We start from the raw sequence: 27,916 nt of genomic DNA on the forward strand, positions 1-27,916 counted from the left end.
ATTCTGAATCTCAGAAGCCAGAGCAGCAAGAGGGATCGCTGCGCAGTGAAAGCAGCAATTCCTCTTGCTGTTCTGGCTTCTGGGATAGCTGCGCAGCCCGCATTCACTCCATAAGACGCATACACATTTTCCCTTACTTTTTAGGAGGGAAAAAGTGAGTCTTATAGAGCAAAGAATACGGTATTTATTTTAAATCAATAAAGATATACTTAAAAGAGAGAGAGAGAGGGGGGGGAAGGGGGCATGATAAAGAAGCACTGGGCAATTCCATTTTGTCTGCCTAAAGGTGTCAATGGGCCTCCAAATGGTAACACTGCTCATTTACAAGGCCGCCAATGATCCACTTTGGAACTCCCTGCCCCTTGATATAAGGCAGGCTGCAGACAATGTCTTCCTGGGTGTAAGGGAATCTGCCGGGGGACATCCTTGTCTGAAGCTGCGAAGAGGCCAGACTCATTCTCTGTGCTGTGTCCCAAGCTATGACCCCCCCAAAAAAAACAATGACACCTAATGGGTTAGCAAGATCTTCAATAGGAATGCTAATGCAGTGAGCATCTCCATCTTATGCCACTGGCCTGATCCAGCAGCCTCTTCTTGTGTTCTTAAAATATGGTTACCAGATTTTTTTCAATGAATCTGGGGACACTTTTTTTTTTAAAGCCGCGTAGCAACAGGGAGTCAGTAGTGGAGATGCTGAGGCAAAAGACCCTGGGCCCAAGCACACATGCATATCGTATAAAGGTGCAAAGCCCTTCTTTCACACCCTGGGAAACATAAATGCACAGAGTTTTTAAAAAACTGGGCAACAGCCGCCCGCCAGCAACTGCTGAGCCCCCCCCCCCCCGATCAGTCAAAACAAAGGGGGAAGGGGGCAGGAGATTGCACAAGACACATCATATGGGGACTTCTGGCGAGGAAAAATGGTGGGCGCCACGGCAGCAAGCAGCTCCTGAAGCCAGCCAGAGCCAGCTGCGTTACCAGGCTGGCTCCGGGCTGCTGAGGCTGCCGCTGCCATATTTCCTGGGGACAGATTTGCAAATCTGGGGACATTCCAGGGACGGAATTTGTCCAGGGACAGATTTGCAAATCCGGGGACTGTCCCTGGGAACCGGGGACGTCTGGTAACCCTAACCCTAACTTAAAACAATAAAACCGCAGCAACAGTAAGTCAAAATCGTCTCTCCCCAGCATTCACTGAAGCTTAATTAACATGTGACCCCAAAATTCTGCACCCCCCCTCAAACTGATGTCAAAGTTTTGTGCTATAGTTTTGTGCCATTTTGTGCTGCGAACTCCACATTCCGTGCTGCCCCTCCAACCGAGTAATTGATAAAGCAAAAACGGGGTCGCAAGTTAATGCCCCAAAATCCAATCTTGTCTGGTTGACTCCAAACGGGTGCCAAAGTTTTGTGCCGGTTTTGTGCCACAAACCCAACTTTTTGTGACGCCCCCCCCCCAACTGAGCAATTGCCACTCAAACCGGGGTCACGAGTAAAGGGCCCCAAACCCAGCCTGGTCCAATTGGCTCTAAACTGGTGCCAAAATGGTGTGCTTGTTTTGTTGACTGAGAGGGGTTACAGGGGAGTCACACCAGGGACTAGTTACTTACCCCCGTGGGTTCTTGTCCAGCTCATGGAGGACTGTGTGGTCGCAGTATTCAAAGACCAGGTGGAGTTTCCTCTTCCTCCGGAATACCTCCAAAAGGTTGACCAGGTTGGGGTGTTTCAGTTGCTGTAAAGGACAGGAGGGCATTCTAAGACAGGGCTACCAGATGTCCCCCATTTCCCGGGGACAGTCCCCGGATTTGCAAATAAGTCCCCGAACAAATTCCATCCCCGGAATGTCCCCGGATTTCATCTAATGTCCCCGGGAAACGCAGCAGTGGCAGTCTCAGCAGCCCGGAGCAGTCGGCTCTGGCTGGCTTCAGGAGCTGCTGGGAAGTCCCCATGTGTTGGTGGTGCAGGGGCTCTCAGATGCAGCTTCCGGGCTGCCTCCACCTTCCCTGACCCCAGCAGCTAAGCTGAGAAGGGAGGCTTCATGTTGCCTATCAGAGCAGCCTCCCAACTCCTGTGGAGCAGGGATCTCTCAGCTGGGAAGGGAGGCTTCACGCTGCCTATCAGAGCTTGTGTGCAAGCAGGAGGGGGCAGGGATCTCTCAGTTAGGCAGTGTGAAGCCTCCCTTCCCAACTGAGGGATCCCAGCCCCCTCCTGCTTGCACGCAGGTAGGAATGGGATTGGGGCTGCTCTGATGGGAAGGGAGGCATCGCACTGGCTGAGAGATCCCTGCCCCCTCCTGCTTACACGCAAGTAGGAGTTGGGATGGGGCTGCTCCGAATGGCAGTGTCACGCAAGTAGGAGTGGGATTGGGGCTGCTCCAATGGGAACGGAGGCATCACGCTGCCTGAGAGATCGCTGCCCCTTCCTGCTTACACGCAAGTAGGAGTGGGATTGGGGCTGCTCCGATGGGAAGGGAGGCATCGTGCTGCCCGAGCCTCGCCGCCGCCGCCACTCTCAGCCCTCCTTCTCCGCCTTCCATGCCTGAACCACTGCGCAACGCTTCCCACCCACCACCACTGAAGAACCAACAACTCAGGGGCTCCCCAGGCTCATGGAGAGAGGAGACAGAAGCCTCGGAGGAAGGGGAAGGGGAAACATGGCGGCTGAGGTCAAGGCGGCGGCAGCCCCTCTGCCACTGCCATCGCTGCAGCATCAACGTCCCAAAGTGTAGTATTTATTTATTTATTTGTTTATTTATTTAACGTGTCCCCGAATTCATTGAAAAAAAATCTGGTAACCTTATTCTAAGAGGACTGTGGATTGAAACCGTAACCAAGGAACTATCTGCTGCTGCACTCTTAAGACAATAAATAAGATAACAGCCGCAGATAATAACCACAGTTACAAGCGCAGTACACTAAAATTAGCCAAATGCACACTGGAATAAATAGGTGGCTATTTGTTGTTATAATGATTAGCTGGGTATTTCTCTCTTTATGGCTTGAAATTCTTTCTTTTTTTAAAGTACATTGCACTCTGCTTTGGGTGAGCCGAGACCCTGAAAAGCAGGCTGGAAAACTAAAGTAAATCTAATAAAATAAAATGTAAATAATGTCCCCCCTTTTTTATTCTAACAACGACCATGTGAAGTAGGAGAGAGAGAGATAGAGAGAGAGAACACGAAAACACAAGCAAGCTCAGGTCACCCAGTCAGCTTTGTGGCGAAATGGAGACTTGAACTCAGAGCTCCCTGGTCAAAGCAAGAACCCAGAGAGGGAAAAGAGCTCTGAGCATGTGCAAAGTGTGCAAACCACAGCTCTTTCCCCACAAAAGATCAGAGCAGAGGGGACGTTCTCTCAGCAGACTTGCGTTCCTTGCAAATATACAAATACAAAAACCCCAAACCAAAACCAAAACCCTGCATTTCTTAATTCCATCCTTTAAACAGCTGCAAGGTTGAGTCTGCAGGTCAGTTGTGCATTGACTTTATTTGCATTCTTCTGCTGGGGTTACCGAGTTCGTTTTGCTTTTTTGCATAGAAATGGATGGAGAAAAAATGTGGAGGGCTTTCCTTCCCTTCCCTTTCCTTATCTTCATGTTGTGTAAGAATAATTTTTAAAAGTGTATGAAGAAAAAGGAATGTGGAAGTTGAGAGGCATCACTAAGAATTAAGTAAATGTTTCCATTTCCATGGAAAGTATTTATTATATATATATATTTAAACAATTTGCCATACCACTTAATCACAACAATATCTTAGCAATACATGAGTAACCAAAGACAATAAAAATCAGTTAAAGCTACATACCCTCCAATATCTCTATGATAAAAATAAGGACGTCCTACTTAATAACAAACAACAACAAAATTAAGACACTTCCCACTTGGGCATGAACCTCAGTGGGTGGTCTTAGGCCAGTCACTGGCTCACAGGGTCGTTGCGGGAATTAATTGAGGAGGAAGAGAAATGTGCAGGCCCCCTTGAACTCTTTGGAGAAAAAGGAACCTTGATGGCAGAAAGTGAGGAGGAATTATAGAACCTTTTAATGAGGGTGAAAGAGGAGAGCGCAAAATATGGTCTGAAGCTCAACATCAAAAAAACGAAGATTGTGGCCACTGGGCCCATCACCTCCTGGCAAATAGAAGGGGAAGAAATGGAGGCAGTGAGAGATTTTACTTTCTTGGGCTCCATGATCACTGCAGATGGTGACAGCAGCCACGAAATTAAAAGACGCCTGCTCCTTGGGAGAAAGGCGATGGCAAACCTAGACAGCATCTTAAAAAGCAGAGACATCACCTTGCCAACAAAGGTCTGTATAGTTAAAGCTATGGTTTTCCCAGTAGTGATGTATGGAAGCGAGAGCTGGACCATAAAGAAGGCTGATTGCCGAAGAATTGATGCTTTTGAATTATGGTGCTGGAGGAGACTCTTGAGAGTCCCATGGACTGCAAGAAGATCAAGCCTATCCATTCTGAAGGAAATCAGCCCTGAGTGCTCACTGGAAGGACAGATCCTGAAGCTGAGGCTCCAAGACTTTGGCCTCCTCATGAGAAGAGAAGACTCTCTGGAAAAGACCCTGATGTTGGGAAAGATGGAGGGCACAAGGAGAAGGGGACGACAGAGGACGAGATGGTGGGACAGTGTTCTTGAAGCTACCAGCATGAGTTTGACCAAACTGCGGGAGGCAGTGGAAGACAGGAGTGCCTGGCGTGCTCTGGTCCATGGGGTCACGAAGAGGCGGACATGACTGAACAACTAAACAACAACAAATGGGATGAAATGAATAAACGAAATGAATAAGCGAAATCTTTCCATTCTAAACGTGGGCATGAATTCCTGTTATGCTGGCCTCTCTCATGTATCAGTTTTTCCTTCCACACCTGCAAACTCCTTTCTCCAATAAACATGCCTTTTCCCTTTGTCAGCTGCAGAAACCCACCTTTGATTATCTTCGTCTTTAAAGTCCCTTTAATGCCCAGCTCAACACAGAGCTGCTTAAAACATCACAGCGAGGAGGAGGAGGAGAAAGGGCTGTGGCGCTTCTGCCTCCCATATATTTCAAAACCCACCATTTGCATCTCAAACAGAGAGAGAGAGAGAGAGAGAGAGAGAGAGAGAAAGGAAGATAAACAGCGGGGCCTCTTTAATCTCCCTGATCCGGACTTCTGTGTGCCACTGGGACCTTTGTCCTGTAAGTGTTTACACGGCTGAAAAATGACGGATCAGGAATCCCATTTCCCCCTGCTGAACGTGCAGCCGCCTGAGATGTCGGACAAGCTCTTCCGTTGCTCGGCCCTTCTCCGCTTCTCAAACAAACAAGCTGTTACTATTGACTGAGAAGGTGTTTTCTGAGAGATGGCAGAGCAGCAAGCCCACACTTGCCGGAACCAACCCAGAGCGGAGGCTGGCAAACGCTCCGCACTCAGCCCCATCGCCTTTCTCGTTTTGTTGACCGACGGGTGTATGGCCAGAAGGCACATTTGTCACCCGGGAGCCTGGCCTGAGCTGCTGGGTTTCTCTGCAGGCTCTAGAGACCCACAGCCATCTTGAAAGATCTGCATTGGCTCCCAGTACGTTTCTGAGCACAATTCAAAGTGTTGGTGCTGACCTTGAAAGCCCTAAATTGTCTCAGCCCAGGATACCTGAAGGAGCATCTCCACCCCCTTGGTTCTGCCCGGACGCTGAGGTCCAGCTCTCAGGGCCTTCTGGTGGTTCCCTCATTGTGAGAAGCAAAGCTACAGGGAACCAGGCAGAGGGCCTTCTCGGTGGTGGCACCCGCCCTGTGGAACTCCCTCCCACCAGATGTCAAAGAAAAGAACAACTACCAGACTTTTAGAAGACATCTGAAGGCAGCCCTGTTTAGGAAAGCTTTTAATATCTGAAGGACTATTGTATTTTAATATTGTGTTGGAAGCTGCCCAGAGTGGCTGGGGAAGCCCAGCCAGATGGGCGGGGTATAAATAATATATTATTATTATTATTATTATTATTATTATTAATTATTATTATTTCGGCAAGAGGGTTTTGGGCACTGGGGACAGCAGAGCAAGGAAGAGGAATCTGTCGCCCACAAGATGCCGCTGGATTCCAGTTCCTCAACATCTGGAGGGCCAAAGGTTCCCACTGAAAGAAGCTGGTTTCCATCAAGACACACAAACCGGTCTGCCAAAGGGGACCACCAAAGTCTTTAAAATCAAGCATTAATTATTATTTGTGCTGAGGATGGTCTTACACAGTCAACGTGTGGGGCTACCTTTGAAGGTGACCCGGAAACTACAACTAATCCAGAATGCGGCAGCTAGACTGGTGACTGGGAGTGGCCGCCAGGACCATATAACACCAGTCTTGAAAGACCTACACTGGCTCCCAGCACGTTTCCAAGCACAATTCAAAGTATTGGTGCTGACCTTTAAACCTCTAAACGGCCTTGGTCCAGTATACCTGAAGGAGCGTCTCCACCCCCATCGTTCTGCCCGGACACTGAGGTCCAGCGCCGAGGGCCTTCTGGCGGTTCCCTCATTGCGAGAAGCAAAGCTACAGGGAACCAGGCAGAGGGCCTTCTCGGTCGTGGCGCCCGCCCTGTGGAACGCCCTTCCAGCAGATGTCAAAGAGAAAAATAACTACCAAACTTTGAGAAGACATCTGAAGGCAGCCCTGTTTAGGGAAGCTTTTAATGTTTAATAGGTTATTGTATTTTAGTGTTGTATTGGAAGCTGCCCAGAGTGGCTGGGGAAACCCAGCCAGGTGGGCGGGGTATAAGTAATATATTATTATTATTATTATTATTATTATTATTATTATTTGCATCTGCAAAGGCTTTCGGGTGGGCACACTGATTCATACAGTCAGTGCATGTTCCAGAGCTTCCTGTTGAACTTAGGAACATAGGAGAACTCGCTGGATCAGGGCCAATGACCCATCAAGTTCTCACAGTGGCCAACCAGATGCCCTAGTGCAGTGATTCTCAACCTGTGGGTCCCCAGATGTTGTTGGACTACAACTCCCATCATCCCTGAGCTCTGGCCTTGCCAGCTAGGGGTGATGGGAGTTGTAGTCCAACAACATCTGGGGACCCGCAGGTTGAGAAAGGCTGCCCTAGTGGGAAACCCACAAGCAGCACCCAAGCCCTTCTCCCCTCCTGGGGTTTCCTGCAACCGGGATTCAGAGGCATCACTGAATAGTCCTCTCCTCCCTGATTTTGTCCCGTCCTCTTTTTAAGCCATCCACGTTGGTGATCATCACGGCCACCAGTGGGAGTGAGTTCCAGAGAGCAAATAATTTGCTCTAAAACTTACATAAATACTGTGCTTGTTTTGCCTTTTGTTTGCACGTCTAAACAGATTAATTAAATTAATAATTAATTAAGTTGTTAGTTTGATTGACAACCAACTTATTAATTAATTAATTAACTAGATTAATAATCAGATTAATGATTTATTTATTTATTTATACGAGTAGTAATTAATTAAATTATTGATTTAATTATTGATTAAATAATAATTAAAAGGAGCAACATCTGATATTGACCCCAGTTTGGGGGAAGGCAGGCTTAGCTGAGGCACTTAACTACCAACCCGGGTTCAAGGTTTTTGTATTACCGTAATTTACAAAGCCCTGAACAGCTTAGGACCGGGGTGTCTCAGGGACGCCCCATGAACCCTTCTATCCCAGCATGATCCTTGAGATCATCTGCAGAACCCCCTGCCACTGGAGACTGAGCGAGCCCCTTCTGTGCCAACATTTAAATGCCTGCAGAAAATATTTCCATTCTGCCAGGCTCTAACAGGCTTCAGGTGTCTCTGGAATGGATAGAACTTTGATGCGATCAAGCAAGAGGTTGGATGGGCACCTGTCATGTGCATGACATGCATTTCAGGGGGTTGGGATAGATGACCCTCGGGGTCCCTTCCTGCTGTACAATTCTGTGCTTCGACGATAAGCAAATTCCTGCGAACGGCCTAATCTCCAGCTCTTAGCGGATGGGCAGTGACTCAAGTTCTGTGCCAGGATATTGTATACGGAAGACTTATGGCAGGCACAGTCCACGGTGGGTAACGGCCGTCACCCGCGGCAGATCTCGCACCAAGGAAACGGCGACTCTGATGCGGCAGATAAAAGTTATGCAGACATCTGCAGGCCAGAAGAGAGTGTCGGGAACGGTCCTTTAAGAGTGCAAGGCTGGTGAAAAAGCAACAGGCTCTGATTGCAAAGCTTCTTGCTTGAAATTATTATTAAAATGATGACATTTTTTCCATGACAGGGACCCAAGGCAGCTTACAGATTAATAATAATAATAATAATAATAATAATAATAATAATAATATGCAGAATGTGTTTTAATTTGCAGGCTACCATTTGCATAGTCTGGGTCATCGGCTAGCCTTGCGCCTGAGACACAGTGCAAAGGGAGAGGGTGGTAGCTAGCCAATTCTTCATACAGCACGTAGTTAAACTGTGGAACTCCATGCCACTGGAGACAGTGATGCTCTTGTGTTCAAATCCTACCTGTGGGTGGCCCTGTGAGAACAGGATGCTTCACTTAGAGAGGCCTGATGGGCTGGTGTTCTGTTCTTATCCCATCACCGCCATGGATAGCCCAGAAAAAGCTTTTCTCAACTTTGGGTCCCCCGACATGGACTGCGACTCCCATCATCCCTGACCACTGGTCCTGCTAGCTAGGGATGATGGGAGTTGTAGTCCAGCGCCTTGGGACCCCAAGGCCTAGAAGTGCATCTGCAGCCAACACCAGCTCAAGGGGGGCAAGCTTGTTTTCTCTTGGTATGCCACAACAGCAGCAAGAATACTTATTGCAAAGTACTGGAAGACACAAGATTTACCCACCCGGGAAGAATGGCAGATGAAGGTGATGGACTTCATGGAACTGGCGGAAATGACTGGCAGAATCCGAGACCAAGGAGAAGAGTTGGTGGAAGAAGATTGGAAGAAATTTAAAGTTTATTTACAGAAACATTGTAAAATTAAGGAATGTTAGAAGGATGTTGGAATGAAGTTCTGTGGTTTTAGCAGAAATGATATAAAGGATTAAGTAAAAATGGATTGGTAATTAGTGAAAGAGGAGAATGTAAAAATATAGTATATCAAGATAATTTTTTTAGGATAATAACAAGGATGGAAAGGATTTGCTGAAATATCTAATTGAACTAGAATACAAAAAAGGGAGGTGTGAGGAGGTCAAGGAAACAAGCAGATGAAAAATAAGTTATGGGAAGGTTGGATTTGTGTGTTTTTTCTTTTTCTTTTTTTTCTTGGATTGTTTGTCTTTTTTGTAATCTTTAAAATTGGAATAAATATTATATATATATATATATATATAGCTTGTTTTCTCTTGTTCTGGAGGGTAGGACTCGAACCCGTGGCTTCAAGTTACAAGGAAGGAAAAAATATGGTTCCGGAACTGGAATATTAATAGATAATGTGTAAACCATGCAGGGGTATGCAAGGAAATAATAAAAGAACCAACTGAATAATTATTAAACTCCAACAACACAACAAGATGGAAGAAGTTAAAAAAAAAAATACATTGAGCTCACAAATGGGTGAAAGGGAGTGGGGGGTATAGGGGAATTTATAAAAATTTCTAATATAATATTTCTCATTGCGTTGCATTTATATATAGCAAAGGGAAGTCTATAGCAATTAGGTATATTTTAATCTAGTCAACTATGTAATCGGCTTATGCTACAAAATGAATATGGATTTTGAATTTGATATTTGTAATTCTTTTTCGGTTTTGGAATAAAGTATTTTTTTAATAAAAAAAAGTTACAAGGAAGGAGATTACAACTAAACATCAGGGAGAGCACCTATCTCCTTGTCACCACCTGGAGACAGAAGTTCTGGGCGTGGAAACAGGTAGGGAACGAATCAGGAAAAGAGGGGGATTCTGGCACCTAGCTGCTTGCCCCATCGGTGAAAGGTCCACACTACACATATTCACAATTTGCAAAAGAAAACAGCAAGAGGTATAATATTGTACTGCACCATCGCAGAAGCTCAGGGGTATTTTAATCACATTCCTTCCCTCTCCTTTTTATGAGGATTCCCCTCTCTGGGATCCCACAGCTAATTCTCCCCTGGTCTCCTTGCTGGCCCAGATAGGACTAATTTAGCCAGCTAACCCTGGTGATCATCTAATGTTTATTGGGTGGATTTCCCCCCGAAATTGATTTTTGAATTCTGAATTTAAACTGTTTTTTGTTGCATCAATTAAGTGTTTTAAATTTGTTGTTAGCTGCCCTGAGCCTGGTTTTCTGAACCAGGAAGGGCGGGGTATTAATAATAATAATAATAATAATAATAATAATAATAATAATAATTAGGTAAAGGGACCCCTGACCATTTGGTCCAGATGTGGACGACTCTGGGGTTGCGGTGCTCATCTCGCTTTACTGGCTGAGGGAGCCGGCGTACAGCTTCCGGGTCGTGTGGCCAGCATGACTAAGCCGCTTCTGGCGAACCAGAGCAGTGCACGGAAACGGCATTTACTTTCCCGCCGGAGTGGTACCTATTTATCTACTTGCACTTTGACGTGCTTTCAAACTGCTAGGATTGCAGGAGCAGGGACCGAGCAACGGGAGCTCACCCCATCGTGCGGATTCAAACCGCCGACCTTCTGATCAGCAAGCCCTAGGCTTTGTGGTTTAACCCACAGCGCCACCCACGTCCCTATTATTATTATTTCACAATATTAATGAGCAAACAAAGCTCTTCTAGCTAGACAGTTCCTCTATCGGACGTTACACCGCGGTTCAGGGAAATCTCCACCAGAGGTGATACTTGGGCCTGGATAGCTCAGTTGTGATATCGCCAAGGTTGCAGGTTTGATCCCCGTAAGGGACAGCTGCCTATTCCTGCATTATAGGGGGGTTGGACTAGATAACTCTTGGAGCCCCTTTTCCAACTCTACAATTTTATCCTTCCCTGCTGGGAGCAGAGCACAGACCATTCAGCCCAAGGAGACCACACCGCCTGCTCCTTGTGTTCCTACAACAATGCCGGCGAGAATGCCAAGGGCTCTGGGAGATGCGCCAAGATGAAACCAGAGATTAGGAGCCACAGAGTAAGATGGCTTAGTTAGCGCGCTCGGCCAGCGTCTCCCAGGAAAAGCCGCCCCCAAGCCCCCCCCCTGATGTTTCCTAGGTGACACATTCTTGCACCCTGGGACACCAAGCTGGGCTTTAAAACCGTTCACAACAAAGAGGGGAGACGGGAAATATATCCTTAGCAAGGGGGGAAACAGCAGCGGCTGCGTTGAGCTCTCACGTCCCTTAAGCTCAGAACACTACCCTGAGACAAAGCCGAGATGTGGGATATGTCCTTAAAGGGCAAAGCAGCCCGAGTGATGCTGTCAGGGGCTCTTATGTGCAACGGGCGCAGCTCGGATTTTGGTGGCAAAGGGCTGGAAGGAACAAGAAGCGCCGACAATAACGGACTGGCATTACAAGCTCCAATAATTTGCTGAAACGGTGCAGTTAACAAATACCCTGTTACTCAAAACACAAATTTATGGAAAAGTGGGATAGATATAAAACATACGTTCAAAAATACAGTCAAGGTTCGCTATCTGTGCTAGCATTTGATTGACGGTGGTGAGAGACTGAGTTGAGAAATAAGACTAAGAGCACATATTGATACAGGAATGTATTAGATAATATGTAAAGAAATGTGCAATAATAAGAGTACATTCATTTGTAAAAAAAGAATATACACTGGGAAAGACGGAAAGTCTAGTGTGTTGGTATGTATATGATTTTTTTTGGGGGGGGGAATTGTTTTTTTCCTTTGTTCTTTCTTTTTCCTTTTCTTTCTAGGTATATAAAATTTGTATATAATTTTTGTATACATGTTGGAAATTATATTATAGTAAGTCCTGTAATGTAATATGACAGTGTTTACCAATGTGATATAAGAATGTTAATAAATAAATAAAATGCAAACAAAAAAAGAAATAAAGATGCTGTCAGGGGTTGATGATGGAGGTTGCAGTGCGGAGGGCGCCAGAATGGCAAAGGCTGGGCTAGAAAGAGATTGGATCTCCAAGGTGCACACTCCCAGGGAAGTTCTCCTGCGCAGCAGAAACTGCGCAAAAGCTGGGCGGGCAGAATGGGGTGGCCACACCAGTCACCATCAGCCAGACCCAATGTTTGGCCAATGGCAGCTTCTGACGCCAGATCTCAAACCAGCCAGCTTCTCCCAGTTTGCCAGAAAGGAAGGGACGGCAGGCAGGGATGCCGTGATGGGAAAGTGATTTGATACGGTTTGCATTCAAATAATAATAATAATAATAATAATAATAATAATAATAATAATAATAATTTATTATTTGTACCTCGCCCATCTGGCTGGGTTTCCCCAGCCACTCTGGGCGGCTTCCACAAAGACCAAAAATACACTAAGATGTCAGACATTAAAAACTTCCCTAAACAGGGCTGCCTTCAGATGTCTTCTAAAAGTCTGGTAGTTGCTGTTCTCTTTGACATCTGATGGGAGGGCGTTCCACAGGGAGGGCGCCACCACCAAGAAGGCCCTCTGCCTGGCTCCCTGTAGCTTTGCTTCTCGCAGCGAGGGAACCACCAGAAGGCCCTCAGCGCTGGACCTCAGTGTCCGGGCAGAATGATGAGGGTGGAGACGCTCCTTCAGATATACTGGACCAAGGCCCTTTAAGGCTTTCAAGGTCAGCACCAACACTTTGAATTGTGCTCGGAAACATGCTGGGAGCCAATGTAGGTCTTTCAAGACCGGTGTTATGTGGTCTCGGCGGCCGCTGCCAGTCACCAGTCTAGCTGCCGCATTCTGGATTAGTTGCAGTTTCCGGGTCACCTTCAAAGGTAGCCCCACATAGAGCGCATTGTAGTAGCCCAATCTATCAGATTTTTGCAGGTTCCAAAAGTTTACCAGAACCAAAGCACAGGCATGGTTTGAATTTCGCACCGGCCCAAATTTCCCAGTGGAGGTCTCTAACCAAACAAAGCTCCACAAAAGTTAGCGTATTAGGGAATATACCTATGCTGTGATGTGCAGATGATTTCGTCTTCTTTTTTAAACTTAAAATCATTCAGTCAATAAGATTGGTTAAAAAGAAGAACATTATTTAATTTGTGGGGAAATGAATCTGTAGGCAGCCCCTCGTTTAACTGGATTCCCCACAACGAGGTTCTGACGAAATTACCTTTAACATGCGGATCTCCCGAAGGGCAATTTTTTTGATAACGGGATCGTCTTCTGATTCCAGAAACTTCTTGATGGCCACAATCTGACCAGTGTCCCTGTTCCGGCACTTGAACACCACCCCGTAGGAGCCTTCGCCAATCTTGCTGATTTTTTCGTATTTCTCCATTGCAAATACGATACGGAAATACCGCCCAGAGTCGAAGCGACACCCAGCAATTAATTTATCCTTTTGGGTATCTGAATCCTTCAGGTGACCAGTGATGTTTTCAACCTGTAAAAACGAGAGCAAACCACAACAGCAAACACTCTGTCAGCAGCTGCAGAAACTTTAGAGTTCACAGGAAAACAGGATGGCATTTCTCAGGAGTTGAACACAGATTATAGCAGACCCTTTCCATCATTTTGTGAAAACAAAATAAAAAAATTCCTTCCAGTAGCACCTTAAAGACCAACTGAGTTAGTACTTGGTATGAGCTTTCGTGTGCATGCACACTTCTTCAGATACATCATTTTGTGGTCATGCAAAATCCATTTTGGCGCCTTTTTCTTTTTCATAAATGGGCGGGGTCCTGGAGGTGTGATCCAAATTAGCAGCAGTAGGGAATTCTTTTAACAACGCCTTTCTTTTTAACTGGCCTCATTAGATATACAACACTGTTTGCAAACCTGCCAGACTTTTAGAAGACATCTGAAGGCAGCCCTGTTTAGGGAAGCTTTTAATGTTTAATAGATTATTGTATTTTAATATTCTGTTGGAAGCCGCCGAGAGTGGCTGGGGAAACCCAGCCAGATGGGTGGGGTATAAATAATAAATTATTGTTATTGTTATTGTTCCAGATGTTCTGGAGTACAGTACAACTCTCGCCAACCCTGAACCTGATGGGAGATGTAGATCAAAACATCTGGGGAGATCCAGTCTCGGGTAAGCTGAGCTACAGAAACTCAGCTTAATACACAGCTGCATTTGTCTGGTTAAACCCTCCTCTTCAAATCCCACTCTCCTCCCCTGACAAAATTTACACTCTGTGCGCTCCTAGTCATTTATGTCACCCATGAAGTCTTCCAAAGGAAGAATGGCGAAGGTAATGGCCCCTGCAGAAATGTCAAAACTTACGGGAAGATTCAGAAATCAAGAAAAAAGAGTTTTTAAACAAAGAATGGGGGAGATATCTAAAACTGTAAACAATTAAGTACCTTAGCAGGATTAATTTAAAATCTAGCAGTTTAAAGGTGATTTTGGAAGAAATATAGAGAGTGATAAGTAAAAAGAGTTAAGGAGGAGATGAAGTTTTTAAAATGTTTGTATAGGGAACCAAGGAAGGGGAGGAGGGAAGTCTAAACAATTATGTATGCAATGGTATTTGATGATTATTATTGTTAATTTGAAAAACTGAAAAATAAAATGAAGTCTCCACAGTGATGGCATCACAGAGTTGTTCTACATTTTCAAATTGTTTTAAGTGAGGTTAAGATTGCCAAAGGCCATTCATTTTAAATATATAGGCATATTATTGATTAGTTAACCAAATAAAGTGCAAACATGACACAAATAAATAAAACAAATAATTGAAAATTTAAACCATAAAGTGTCACAGCCTGGAAGGAAAAAGGTTCAAAGACACAGCACAGCTCTAATGGAATAATCAAGTATTAACTTACACACAGATTCCCCTTACAAATAATAAATATAAATAAGTTATCTCCAGCTGGGAATGCCATCATTACTGAGAATGAAGTTTCTCTATAGTCTTAAATGAGCCAGACATTTGCATGCACTGATGGCACCGAATGACCAGGTGCCTCAATATTTGAATAAGAAATAAAATCATGCCACGTATTTAAAAAACCAGCCATTTAAGCTCTGCTCTTAGTTTGTGATACATCACTTCCCGGAGGGTGATTTGCCAAGCCTTAGAGTACCAGCAGTCCAAATTATTAAGACTTCCAGGATTTGGCAATGCAGCTCCAGGCTGATGTTAAGAGATGAGAAGGAGGTTATTTGCTTTCTGAATCCTGTTCTGTTTGCAAAAGCGCCAGGTGGAAAGACGGAGTAATCGTTTGTTTAGTTATCAAGGAGATCTCATTGCCGACCAGTGCCGGATTTATGTACTCTGTTAAGAACTTAATTCGTTCCAGAGGTCCGTTCTTAACCTGAAACTGTTCTTAACCTACCACTTTAGCTAATGGGGCCTCCTGCTGCTGCGGCGCCACTGGGGCCTGATTTCTGTTCTCATCCTGAAGCAAAGTTCTTAACCCGAGGTACTATTTCTGGGTTGGAGTCTGTAACCTGAAGCATCTGTAACCTGAAGCGTCTGTAACCTGAAGCGTCTGTAACCCGAGGTACCACTGTATAAGCTAGACAAGCTCTAGCTTAGGGCCCCACTCTCTTAGGGGCCCACAAAAAAATTCAATGGAAAAAACACACCTGGATGTACATTTCCAAAATACAAGATAAAAAACAAATAAAATAAAACCTACATACAGTAACAGTGTTTTGTGTTGTGTAGGCTCCTGTGATGTAAATAATGGGCCCCGCCTGCTAGCCTGCTCCCTCAAACATCACTGGTTTGCTCCTCTCTATATATAGGGTGCCTACATTCTGCATGGACTGGTCGCATGGCAACATGTGCAAATGGCTTTAGATACCTGTCGGGTCCATAAATTACCATATAGCATATATTCAGCACACAAAAACAGCGGCAATTTGTTGTTGGCAAAGCACAGCTGGACATAGAAAGGGCCCCATTACCTTCAGGAGCTGAGGGCCGCATTGAACCTAATTCTGGCCCTGTTGCTGATGGTAATTCATATAGTGCACCTAGCACTGTAGGCTGTTTCCCAGCAGGGTTTCAGGTTACTGTACACTTTTTTATTGATTTTCAAAAACAAAACAAAATTAAATAAAACTTAAAATTTAACATTCAACCGTTTTTATCTTCTTATTTACCCTGCGTAATTTCGCGCCCGGACTTCCTCCTTCCCTCCTTTGGTTTTCCCAATTTACATCCATTCCTGCAGATTCTTAATTACATTCTATATACAAGATTTATGTTAGCCCTGCTACAGTTTTTAAACTTCTACAGTTATTTCGCATATACACGACAAATTTACTCCACTCCTCCTCAAACTTTGTCACTTTTTGGTCTCGAATTTTACAACTCATTTTTGCCAATTCAATAAACTCGAATAATTTCGTCTGCTGCTCCATTAGGGTTGGTAACTCTTGGGATTTCCACTTTTGGGCCACAAGAATCCTTGCAGCTCCCAGCAGGTTTCCCAGCACCACGAGAAGCCAGTCTTGCCTCTAAGCCAGCAACGGCCCGCACATTTGCTCTGGCATAAGCGCCACTGGGCACAGATGGACTTACTTGGGAGAGAGCACCCTGTGGCAGAGGTGGCGCGGATGTCGTCAGCGCAAAGCCAAGGAGCCGGTGGCTTCAGCCGTGAAAGCCGATCTCTGGGGCGGCTCCAGCAGCCTCTGCATCTTCAGGCCAGCTTCCTCCTCCTCCTCCTCCTCCTCCTCCTCCTGCGAAAGGAAGGCCCGTCTGGAAATTAAAATTTAATTCAGGCCCTTTGGGGGAAGGCAGGTTGCCAAGGCAGGCTCTGCGGGCAGCTTCAAGATCAGCAGCAAACCCACAAGGGCCTCTTCTTAAAAAGGAGGCGGGCAGGATCCTGTTTCGTGGATCACTTTCCTTGTCTGCAGAAGGAAGGAGCCTCCTTGGGAGCACAGGAGGTGAGAAGGGCATCGCCCGCAGCGGGAACCCTGCGCCGCCACCGGGAAGGGGCAAAAGGGCAGCCGGGAGGAAAGGCAGCCCCCAAGCCCCCTTCTGCTGGGACCACCTCCCTTGTTGCCAGCCAAAAGGCTCTCCTGGCACACCTTCCTCCCCTCCGAAGCAGCTTCAACCACGGGAGCTCCTCTTGGAGCAGGAAAAGTATCCCCACGCTAAAGGGCCCTCTGCACATGCCCAGGGGCACTCTCCCCTCCAGGCAGCTAGCGGTGCCAACCTGAGTAACATATTAGGTGGGGGCAGGTAAGCTCTGTCCCACATAATCACAAGATGCAGTACACAAACATCATCTGAAAGGTGCCCATCAACTTAGGGGGGGGCACCACTTTCAAATATTTTATTTTGGGGGGGGCAAAGGACCCTTGGAACTAGAAGTCGGCTCCCATGCAGCCAGAGCGCAGAGGAGCATCTGAGCGCAGTTTGGGGGAGACCGGCATGCCGCCTGGGGCTGGCGCAACCCTCCGGTGCTGGGCACTCTGCACGCGCTCAGAGGACCCCTTGCTCTTTCTACACCCCCCCCCGCCTCCCTCCCGCCTCTCTTGCCTGCAGCTGCCTCCGCCGCCAGCCCCGCGCGCTCCTCCTCTCGCCAGCGCCGTCGTCTCTCGCTCTGTCCGGGCGCAGCTCTGCGCGGAGCCGCTAAAGGCGCGCAGCAGCCAATCAGGGCGGGCGGCGGAGCCTGGGCAGAGGGGGCGATGCCCGCCCCCGGGAGGAGCGAGGCTGAGCAGGCAGGCAGGCGTCTCCCTGCGTTGGCACAGACTGCCCTCCAAGCGCTGGGCAGAAGCAGGAGACTCCTTGGGGCAGAGCAAGGAATCCTCGACGGCCTTCCTCGCGCAGCGCGCAGCTGAGACGGTGGAGGTGGCGAAGGGCACCCACTTGGACTGGACCTGTAGGGTTGGACGGGACCCCCAATTTCATCTAGTCCAACCCCCTGCCATGCAAGAATCTCAGCTAAAGCATCCAGCACAGATGGACACCCAAACTCTGCTTCAAAACCTCCAAGGAAGCAGAGGGAATGGGAGTCCATTCCACTGCCAAACAGCTCTTACTGTCAGAAAGTTTTTTTCTGAATGTTTAGTCCGAATCTCCTTTCCTGTAACTTGAAGCCATGGGTTCGAGTCCTACCCTCCAGAGGAGTAGAAAACAAGCATGCTCCCTCCTTCGTGTGACAGCCCTTAAGATATTTGAAGGCGGCTATCTTATCTCCTCTCAGTCTTCTCTTCTCCAGGCTAAACATACCCAGCTCCTTCAACCGTTCCTCACCAGGCTTGGTTTCCAGACCCTTGATCATCTTGGTCGCCTTCCTCTGCACACCTTCCAGCTTGTCAATGTCCTTCTTAAATTGTGGAGACCAGAATTGGACCCAGTACTCCAGGTGTGGTCTGGCCAAGACAGAATCAAGCAGAACTATGACTTTCCTTGACACTAGACTTCTCTTGATGCAACCTAGAATGGCATTAGCTTTTCTTGCTGCAGCATCACACTCTTGGCTCATTTTAAACTTGTGGTCCACTATGTCCCCTACATCCTTTTCACTTGTACTGCTAGTAAGCCAGGTGTCCCCCATCCTATATTTGTGCATCTGGTTCTGTTGGTTTGGATCATTAATAATAATAATAATAATAATAATAATAATAATAATTTATTATTTATACCCCACCCATCTGGAAGCTTGCTCCCTCTTCCATGGGGCAACCCTTGAGATATCTGAAGATGGCTCTCATATCTCCTTTCAGTCTTCTCTTCTCCAGGCTAAACATACCCAGCTCCTTCAACCGTTCCTCATCAGCTTTGGTTTCCAGACCCTTCATCATCTTGGTTGCCCTCCTCTGCACACCTTCCAGCTTGTCAATGTCCTTCTTAAATTGTGGTGCCCAGAATTGGACCCAGTATTCCAAGTGTGGTCTGGCCAAGGCAGAAGAGGTTGGGAATATTACTTCCCTTGAACTGAACACTATACAGTGGTACCTCGGGTTAAGTACTTAATTCGTTCTGGAGGTCTGTTCTTAACCTGAAACTGTTCTTAACCTGAAGCACCACTTTAGCTAATGGGGCTTCCTGCTGCTGCCGCGCCGCCGGAGCACGATTTCTGTTCTCATCCTTAAGCAAAGTTCTTAACCCGAGGTACTCTTTCTGGGTTAGCGGAGTCTGTAACCTGAAGCGTCTGTAACCTGAGGAACCACTTTACATCTGCTGATGCAGCCTAGAATAGCATTCACTTTTTTTGCTGCTGCATCACACGATTGACTCATGTTCAGCTTGTGGTGCACCAAGACCCCTAGATCCTTTTCACATGTACTGCTAGTATGCCAGATGTCCCCCGCCTTGTATTTGTGCTTCTGGTTCTTCCTAAGGGCAGAACCTGACATTTGTCCCTGTTGACGTTCATTTTGTTAGCTTGTGCCCAGGTCTCCACTCCGTCAAGGTCCTCTTGAATCCCGATTCGCCAATGGCCACAGTGAATAGGTTCTACCTTCCCTGTAGGGCAGCCTTTGTCAAGCTGGTTCCCTCCAGAGGTTTTCAGACTACAACTCCCATCAGCTAGAAACTGGCCCTCCCCCTTGATTAGATTAATAAGTGAACCGGCCCGGGCCCTGTGGTCTTCAGAAAAAGCCCTTCAAAAGTCCGTGCTCCAACTGGGGGTGGTGTCCTTCTACAGAATGCTGCTGTTAAGGAGATGCACCTGGTACCAGTCTTCAGGTACCCTTTCTGTTGCACAAAATCCTATCCCTAGATAGGGAACATTTTTCAGGCCAAAGGCCACACCCCCTTAAGGACCCATACATGTGAGGGCGGGGCCAGAGGCAGGAAGTGGGCGGAGCAACAGGTAGGATTCCGAGCTTTGTACATGGCTGCATTCCTGCCAGGGAAAACTCAGCAAGTTTCTGCACACACACACACACGTCCAGGCAAGCAAGAGGCCACCTAGCTAGATGAAAACCATTGAAGGAGGTGTGGAGCAGAGCCAGTGCATAGCTGTCAACCGTCCCTTATTTGGCGGGAAACTCCCTTATCCCAGCGCCGTGTCCCGCTGCTGTCCCTTATTGATGATGTCCCTTAAATTTCCCGGGTTTCATGCTCGCCCGGCTCAGGAGGGAAGCAGCGGCTCGGGGTCCTCCGCCGCGAGAGAGCGAGTGCACGAGCTGCCACGTCTCCGTCTCTCCCTTTTCCCCCTCAGGGGCGCGTCGTGAGGAGACGGGTGGCGGTGGGCGGGCAGGCAGCCCCTCTCTTGCGAGACTTCCGCCGCGCTGCCTGGGGAAGCTGGAGGGGGCAGCGGCGGCGGCAGCTGAGGAGGCGGCCTGAGGGAGGAGGAAGAGGAGGGTATGGGGAGGGACGCAGAAGGGTGGCACTGCAACCGCCTCATGCTGGGCTCACGGGCAGCATGGGTGAGTCTCTCTCTCCCTCCCTCTCTCTCGGGCGGGGAAGGGCCTATGGAACTCCTCGCGCCAGGACGACGGCAGCCCCAACATGCTGCTTAGCATCCCCTCCAACCAGTGCAGCATCTTAATGTAGTGATTTCCTCCTCTGCATCCCTTTCATAACTCTAATTTTATAAATCATTTGTCCATCCATAGTTCAAATTTTTACTACAAGTTTTCTGTCAATCCTACCAATGTATGTAACTCTCTACAATAGCTTTTCAACTAAATTATAAGCTTTCCCCATTCTTTATCAAAGAGGTCCTCTTCCTGGTTTCTAATTCTGCCTGGAAGCTTTGCCATCTCGACGTCGTTCATCAGTTTTGTCTGCCACTCTTCTTTGGTCGGAGATGTAGACCCTTAGGATCATCTAGTCCAACCCCCTGCAAAACACAGTCAGTGGCAGCAAAAGCAGCCTGGCTCCATCAATGGCGGATTTCTGTATAAGCTAAGCAAAATCCCTTATTTTTGCTGCTGATTCCTTATTTTCGAGGCTGCTGGTCCCTTGTTTTCAAATCTGGAAGTTGACAGCTATGAGCTGGTGATGGGTGTCCCCAGGGGACAAGAGTCCCACAGGTCAGGCAGAGAGGGGTTGGTGTGCCCAACAAGCCCTTTGGGTCTTGAAAACAGGGGAGCCAGAGTGAGCAGGGGCTTCTCTGCTTTATGTTGGCTCCCACTGTAGCTTTTAATCTTTACAGGCAACGCTCCTGTTTTGACATGGGCAGGGGGAGTGTCGTCATGCTTGATGTCAGGGATGGCACGGCCAGTATCCAGTGACCCTTATGTAACCAAACTCCACACCGGCCTTTGCCAGGTACCTGGTGCCCTCGGGTTGTGCTGGACTAAAACTCCCACTCCAGTGCTGACTATGGGATTTGTAGTCCAGCGCCGAGGGCCTTCTGGCGGTTCCCTCATTGCGAGAAGCAAAGCTACAGGGAACTGGGCAGAGGGCCTTCTCGGTGGTGGCACCCGCCCTGTGGAACGCCCTCCCACCAGATGTCAAGGAGATAAACAACTACCTGACATTTAGAAGACATCTGAAGGCAGCCCTGTTCAGGGAAGTTTTTAACGTGTGACATTTTAATGTATTTTACATCTTTGTTGGAAGCCACCCAGAGTGGCTGGGGAAACCTGGCCAGATGGGCGGGGTACAAATAATAAATTACTATTACTATTACTCGTCTGAAACATCTGGAGAGCAGTGCTCTGACATCCCAGTGGTCCTGCTAGCTGGGGAATGAACCACACCTTCCCATCAATGGTATATTGTGCCTGGATAGCTCAGTTGGCTAGAGTGTGGAGCTGACAATGTCAAGGCTTCAGGTTTGATCCCCGTATGGGACAGCTGCGGGAGGGTTCGACTAGATGCCCCTTGGGGTCCCTTTCCAAATTTACAGTTCTGCGAAGTTCTGGAATGATGCAATATCCCTGATGTGGTAGCTTTTCCTTATGGGGGCGGGGGAATCCAAATCTTTACCAAATTAGCAGGAAGTGCAGAATGGTTACCTTGTAAACATAGCTGCCTTGTAGCAAGCCAAGCCACTCGTCCGCCTAACTCAATATTACCTACACAGACTGGCAGTGGCTCTCCAGAATTTCAGACGACACCCCCAGCCCCACCTGGAGACGCCAGAGACCCCCACCTGGGCCCTCCTGCATGGAAGGCAGTTGCTCTGCTGAGAGAGCCATGCCCCCCCCCTGTGTTCCTCTGCAGAACCACTAAAGGGTAATGAATGAAACCAGACAAAAATCAGGAGCAAAAAGGATACTTTAATGGATGAAAGGGAGACGGGGAGGAGAAACATGGATGAGGGCCTTGAGAAAGGGATAATGGAACAAAGGATATTCCCCAAGGTTTATTAGACAATACTGCGCCTTATATATATATTTATACTATACCACCGGGTTTTTTTTAAAAAAACAGACCCTTTCGAAACTCGCCCAGTCTGGGGGAAATCTAGTTCCTTTCTTCCAGGCACTGCCTTTTCTCCTCTGGCACAGTATAAATAAAATATGTGTCCGTGAAGCGTTAAAAAAAGCTCTCCCCTGAAAGCAGTTTTAGAAAGGCTCATCCAGTCGGTGGCTTCCTGCGCTCCCGGTTTGGCATCTGTCGTGACAGAAAGGGGAATGTTTCCAGGGAAAGGGATGATTCGCACCAGGGACCCAGCTGCAAGGACCAGGGGGCCTCTGGAATCGGCCTTGAACCCAGCCTGAACCGAGACCTCCACCACACCTGGACTGCATTGGGTGGGGATCCAGGGATTCCCAAGACCTGGATGAGCTTTCCTTTCATCTCCTTTTCTCCGTACATTCTCAGGAGCTCCTGATGATGACACACCTGTGTGGTCCCCTCACACACTCTCTCTCACACACAATCTATCTTTCCAGCCAATCTAGGGACCCTTGATTCCTCACGGAGATACGGCTTTGCATTTCTGCCACACGCTCCCTCTGGCAACAAATCCCACAAGCAAAAACCCCTACAAAAGACTCTTGTACAAAACAGCATTTCTGCAGGAATAGCCAAAAGGTCTTTCCTCCCACCCTGCGTCCCCCTATATATATATTTATCTATATATAAACACCTCCCTCAGACGACGGGCTTCATCTAAGAGGCAAAAAGGGTGAAATGAATACCAGGTTCTTTGTACAATTGTATAAAGACGGGGAGGGGGAGGGGCCGCCCTCCCTCAACCCCCCCAAAAGCTGCTCTGCAACCTTCATGTGCTAGAAGTTAGGATACATCACACGACCCTAGCAGCAGATTAATAAATAAGGATTAAATAGTCTATTTTACAAACCCACAGAGAACAGTTGCGTTAAAAAACAGAAACCCCACGATATCCCAGGAATGCTGATGACCTCTTGAAAGCGGATCATTTGGACAAGATCCAGAGGGGCTTTGCGTAGGAAGTCTTCCCCATGGGGGGGGGGTGTGTCCCAAAAGCGCACCCGCCTTCCCCGCCAGCCTCAATGTTCCTGATTTTGATCTCGGCCACCAGCATTCAAAAGTTGGCGTTGCCACAAGATTGGAAGGCAGCGGCAGCCTTGGTATTTTAACCAGAAGACAAAAGAAGTCTGCGTCGAGAACCGCATGGCACCGTGAACGCATTTGGGATCCGCCCCCCCCCCAAAAAAGCGCCTGGGCCTAACGAACCAGAGCGGCTTATTAACCTCGTAGCTTTTATTAAGCAAACTCAACATAACCAACCACACAGTGGCAAGTGACAGATCAGCTGCTTCCCAGCTGCAAGACGCCCAGGCGACGTTTGGCTCTCGTTCCTAAAAAAATGGGTCCGTTTAGATATTGACACAGTAGAGCAAATGGAGAGGGAGGGAGAAAACAGAGAGAGAGAGAGAGAGAGCGCAAGAGGGAGGGAGGGAGAGTCCGGCTTGGATAGCATTTCCTTGAGGGCTGCTTCCTTATGTGACGTATTCCTTGGCTGGCGGTTCCGAGTCGGGTTTCGGTTGCCTAGTAACTGTTTTCGTGGCCGGCCAAAATGTAGAGATTGCTGTGGGCCGTTGGGTTGTCGGTTGGCCTGCTCTCCAGCACCACCACCCTGTGAGGGGAAGGAGCAACGAGCAAGTTAGCCTTCACTGCAAGTGGGCACCCTGGGGCCGTGTTCCCTGGCACCACACCCATGATGTTGGGGCGACAACTCCCACTGACTGCCACCAGCCACCGTGGGCGCTGGGAGCTGTAATGCAACATCGGACTTAATAATAATAATAATAATAATAATAATAATAATAATAATACAGTCGTACCTCCGCTTACGTATCCCTCTGGATACGTAAACTTCGGGATGTGAATGCGGCAAACCTGGAAGTATTTTTCTGAGTTTCGCTGCGCACACATGCGCAGAAGCGCTCTACGTACCACGCGCATGAGCAGAAGCGCTAAACTGCGCCATGCGCATGCGCAAAAGCCATCCTCTGGTTGTGAATACAGCCGGACCTCCGGAACAGATCCCGTTCGCAACTGGAGGTAACACTGTAATAATAATAATAATTTAACATGCTACAAGCGTGCGTCTTGCTGGATGCATCCCATGACATGGGAAAAGGCATCTCTTTTAAGAAAGTGGCCATGAAGTTTTCTAATGCAGAAAGATTGGAAATCTAATAACCACTCCAACACCATCCTGGTGCTTTGAACTATTTATTTTGTATTTTTAATCTTCTATCCTGTATTTTTATCTTGCGAACCGCCCTGAAATCTTCGGTGGTATGTGGGTGGCATATGAATTTAATAAATAATTACTTGAACATTAACCCAATGTGGGCATAGACAGAGAAGCATGGTGTTAAGGTGAGAAAATTCAGAAGCATCGCTCTGCAGGGGGAGGCAGCAAGGGGGCAATCCAGGAGAAAACCCCCACCCCACCCCTGTGAGAGACCCCAGCACAGGCTTGGCTCTTCTCAGCTCACCTGTCGGAGCCCAGCAAGCGGAACACCCGAGTTTCGTCTGAGATCTCCTGGGTTACCTGCAAAAGGGGCAGAGAAAGGGACACTTGAGCCAGCTAAGACTGCGGAGGAGGGTTGAGTCAAATAGTCCGGTCACTGTTGACAAAATGCACAGCAAGTTAGTTCAGAAGCAACCTTCGCAGCTTACTGAACCATGGCTCAATGCTGCTGGGTTCCAGCTCCCACCATTCCTGACTTCTGGGCCACGCTGGGTGGGGTCAAGGGAGCTGGAGTCTGACACCATCCAGGTTCTGCTCCTCTGGTTTAAGCCACCTGGGAATGGATGTCAGGCCCAGGCACTCTTTCCTTGCCTCTGCGCTGGAACTGAGTGCAGCAGCACTCAGTTGTTGTTGTTGTTTAGTCGTTTAGTCGTGTCCGACTCTTCGTGACCCCCTGGACCAGAGCACGCCAGGCACTTCTGTCTTCCACTGCCTCCCGCAGTTTGGTCAGACTCATGTTTGTAGCACTCAGTACTAAAGGCCAAAACAGAAATCTATCCATATACATTATTGTTGCATTGCTATTTGTTGTATCTTACATTTAATTTGTACGACAGTGTAGTGGCCCAAGGGCAGGATTCTCGTGTGAACTGGGAAGCCCATCTCACTTCAACCACAGACTCATTGTGGCCTTAGGCAAGCTGTTACAGTGGTGCCTCGCAAGACGAACACCTCGCAAAACGAAAAACTCGCAAGACGAATTTTGAGTTGTTCCGCAAGACGAATTTCCCTATGGGCTTGCTTCACAAGAAGAAAGCCCATAGGGAAATCTCCGGGGACCTCTTTTAAATGCTGGCGGTGGGGAGCAAAGCCTTTCGCCCCCCTCCGGCCTTCAGAAGAGGTCCTGGACCTCTTCTGAAGGCCGGCGGGGGGCAAAAGTCTTTGCTCCCCCCCGCCTGCCTTCCCGGCATAGCGGAGAAGCGCAGCGCATTTCTCCGCTGTCCCGGAGGGCTTTTGAAGGCAGGCGCGGGGGAGCAAAGACTTTCGCCCACCGCCGGCCTTCAGAAGACCTCCGCTGTCCCGGGGGCTTTTAAAATGCTGGGGGTCGGCAGCAAAGCCCTCCTGTCCCCGGAGCTTGCGGGGCGGGAGGTGGGGAGAAGGGCTTTTCTTCCCACTGCCAGCCTTCAGAACAGCCTTCTGAAGGCTGGCGGTGGGAAGAAAAGCCCTTGTCCGTCCGTCCGTCCCCCCAGCCTTCAGAAGAGGTCGGGGGACAGACTGTCCCCGGACCTGGTCTGAAGGCGGTTTCCATAGGAACGCATTGATTGATTTTCAATGCATGCCTATGGGAAACCGTGCTTCGCAAGACGAAAAACTCGCAAGAAGAAAAAACTTGCGGAACGAATTAATTTTGTCTTGCGAGGCACCACTGTATTATCCTGGCCTGCCTTACAGGGTTATTGTTAGGTTTATTACTGAGATAACGTGTGCATATCATGTTTCCCACTCTCCAAATGTGCTAGATAGGAATGCTTATGTGCTGCTATCCTGGGGGGAGGCTGGGGACGACCCCTGCCTAAAAGCCAGGAAGACCGCTGCCAGCCAGTGTCGACAATATTGAGCTAGACGGACCAATGGCCTGACTCAACACAAAGACCGCAAACAATGCCCCTAGGAAGGTGTTACGCCACTGGGCAGTGGTACCTCCCATAATGAAGTGAGAACCATAAGCACGTTGTTTGTGCCATCATGGCAAGCCTTACACGAGAGTTAGTGGGCAGTTGTACTGGTAAAACAACATAAACCAACTGTAAGTAATAATAATAATAAATAGCACTTCACATCGTCATGATAAACTTCACAAAAACTTTGTATAGTGCGTTTGTGCAACTTCATACGCTTTTATTTGGGGGTTCAACTAGATGACCCTTGGGAGACCCTTGCAACTCTACAATTCCCTGATTCTCTTATTGTCTCCATGGTGGTGGGAATGAGCAAGGCCTGTTTGTGACTTCATAGCTGTGATGTGTTCTGGGGGCTACAAACCTGACTGCTGATGCCCCTCCACCCTTAAGTCCCTATACTTGAGAATGTCTTCTTCTTCGGCGATCCCTCATAGCCAAGTAAGTTTTCCATAAACACGGTTTTAACAATGAGTCCGTAAATGACTGTGGAGCACAATCTGGATCCACACGTCCTTCCACAGTGGGGACATTGGTGTCTGGGCGGTAGTTGATCACGGTGTGGATTTGCCAAGCGTGCCTTCCTCTTAGCATGTTTCTCCCTTGTGTCCTGAGTTCAAGTGTCTTCAAAGCCCATGACACCTTTGGTCAAGGCTGTTCTCCAACTGGAGCGCTCGCAGGCCAGTGTTTCCCAATTGTTAGTGTTTATACTACATTTTTTAGATTTGCCTTGAGACAGTCTATAAACCTTTTGTTGACCACCAGCATTACGCTTTCCATTTTTAAGTTCGGAATAGGGTAGTTGCTCTGGAAGATAATAATAAGGCATCCCCACAAGAAGCCATCTCACACCAGGTCAGGCCAATTGCCCTTCTATTCTGACTGTCCGTTGCTCTGCAGGATCTTGACCAGAGAAGGCTCTTTCCCCTCACCTGGCACCCAACATTCTGTGATAAGATCTTAACCGAACATGGGCCAACTATGATCCTTCACTAGGCCAGAGCAGCAGGGGCTCCCCTCTCTCAGCAGAGCAACCACGTTCCTTCCACGGAGGGCAGCAAGACTGGGAAAACAAGCCCCCCTCCCCAAACCCAAGACTTACTTCGTCAGACTTAAAGCTTTTCCCTTGCATTCCGTGCTTCCAGAAGGCCAGAACGCTGTCTTGAAGGCACACTGCGGGAGAGATGCAATAAGGTAAGAATGACAAACCTAGACAGCATCTTAAAAAGCAGAGACATCACCTTGCTGACAAAGGTCCGTATAGATGTTGTTGTTGTTGAGTGGGACTGTGAATTATGTTAAGTAACATAAAATACTCCTTCATGGATCACTGCCTTGTCGTGGCGAAGGGGCTTGAATAACCCAGAGAAGCTATGAGCTATGTCGTGCAGGGCCACCCAAGATGGACAGGTCACAGTGGAGAGTTTTGACCAAAAAGC

The 27,916-nt window shown here is 47.9% G+C and overlaps 2 protein-coding genes across 7 annotated transcripts in view; both read right to left on the reverse strand.

Annotated features, from left to right (window-relative positions):
• The window catches only part of CDKL1 (cyclin dependent kinase like 1), a 33,963-nt gene extending 16,394 nt beyond the window's left edge, over window positions 1-17,569 (reverse strand). Inside the window, exons 1-4 of one of the 4 annotated variants that reach the window (XM_079957060.1) lie at window positions 17,520-17,569; window positions 16,557-16,733; window positions 13,187-13,459; window positions 1,610-1,731 (exon numbers count right to left, since the gene is read on the reverse strand). In XM_079957060.1, coding sequence (XP_079813186.1) covers window positions 1,610-1,731; window positions 13,187-13,354 — 290 coding nt within the window. In that variant the 5' untranslated portion in view covers window positions 13,355-13,459; window positions 16,557-16,733; window positions 17,520-17,569. The remainder of the gene's footprint in view (window positions 1-1,609; window positions 1,732-13,186; window positions 13,460-16,556; window positions 16,734-17,519) is intronic. The other 3 variants (XM_079957063.1, XM_079957062.1, XM_079957061.1) reach the window with 3 other exon arrangements.
• Window positions 17,570-22,142: 4,573 nt separating this feature from the next.
• The window catches only part of MAP4K5 (mitogen-activated protein kinase kinase kinase kinase 5), a 98,614-nt gene continuing 92,840 nt past the window's right edge, over window positions 22,143-27,916 (reverse strand). For 2 of the 3 annotated variants that reach the window (XM_079988101.1, XM_079988100.1), the window contains 3 exons: window positions 27,580-27,650; window positions 24,824-24,879; window positions 22,143-23,952 (listed from right to left, as the gene is read on the reverse strand). In XM_079988101.1, coding sequence (XP_079844227.1) covers window positions 23,865-23,952; window positions 24,824-24,879; window positions 27,580-27,650 — 215 coding nt within the window. In that variant the 3' untranslated portion in view covers window positions 22,143-23,864. The remainder of the gene's footprint in view (window positions 23,953-24,823; window positions 24,880-27,579; window positions 27,651-27,916) is intronic. The other variant, XR_013841828.1, reaches the window with a different exon arrangement.

Source organism: Podarcis cretensis (assembly GCF_951804945.1).
Source record: "Podarcis cretensis genome assembly, chromosome: 1".
Taxonomy (NCBI): Eukaryota; Metazoa; Chordata; class Lepidosauria; order Squamata; family Lacertidae; genus Podarcis; species Podarcis cretensis.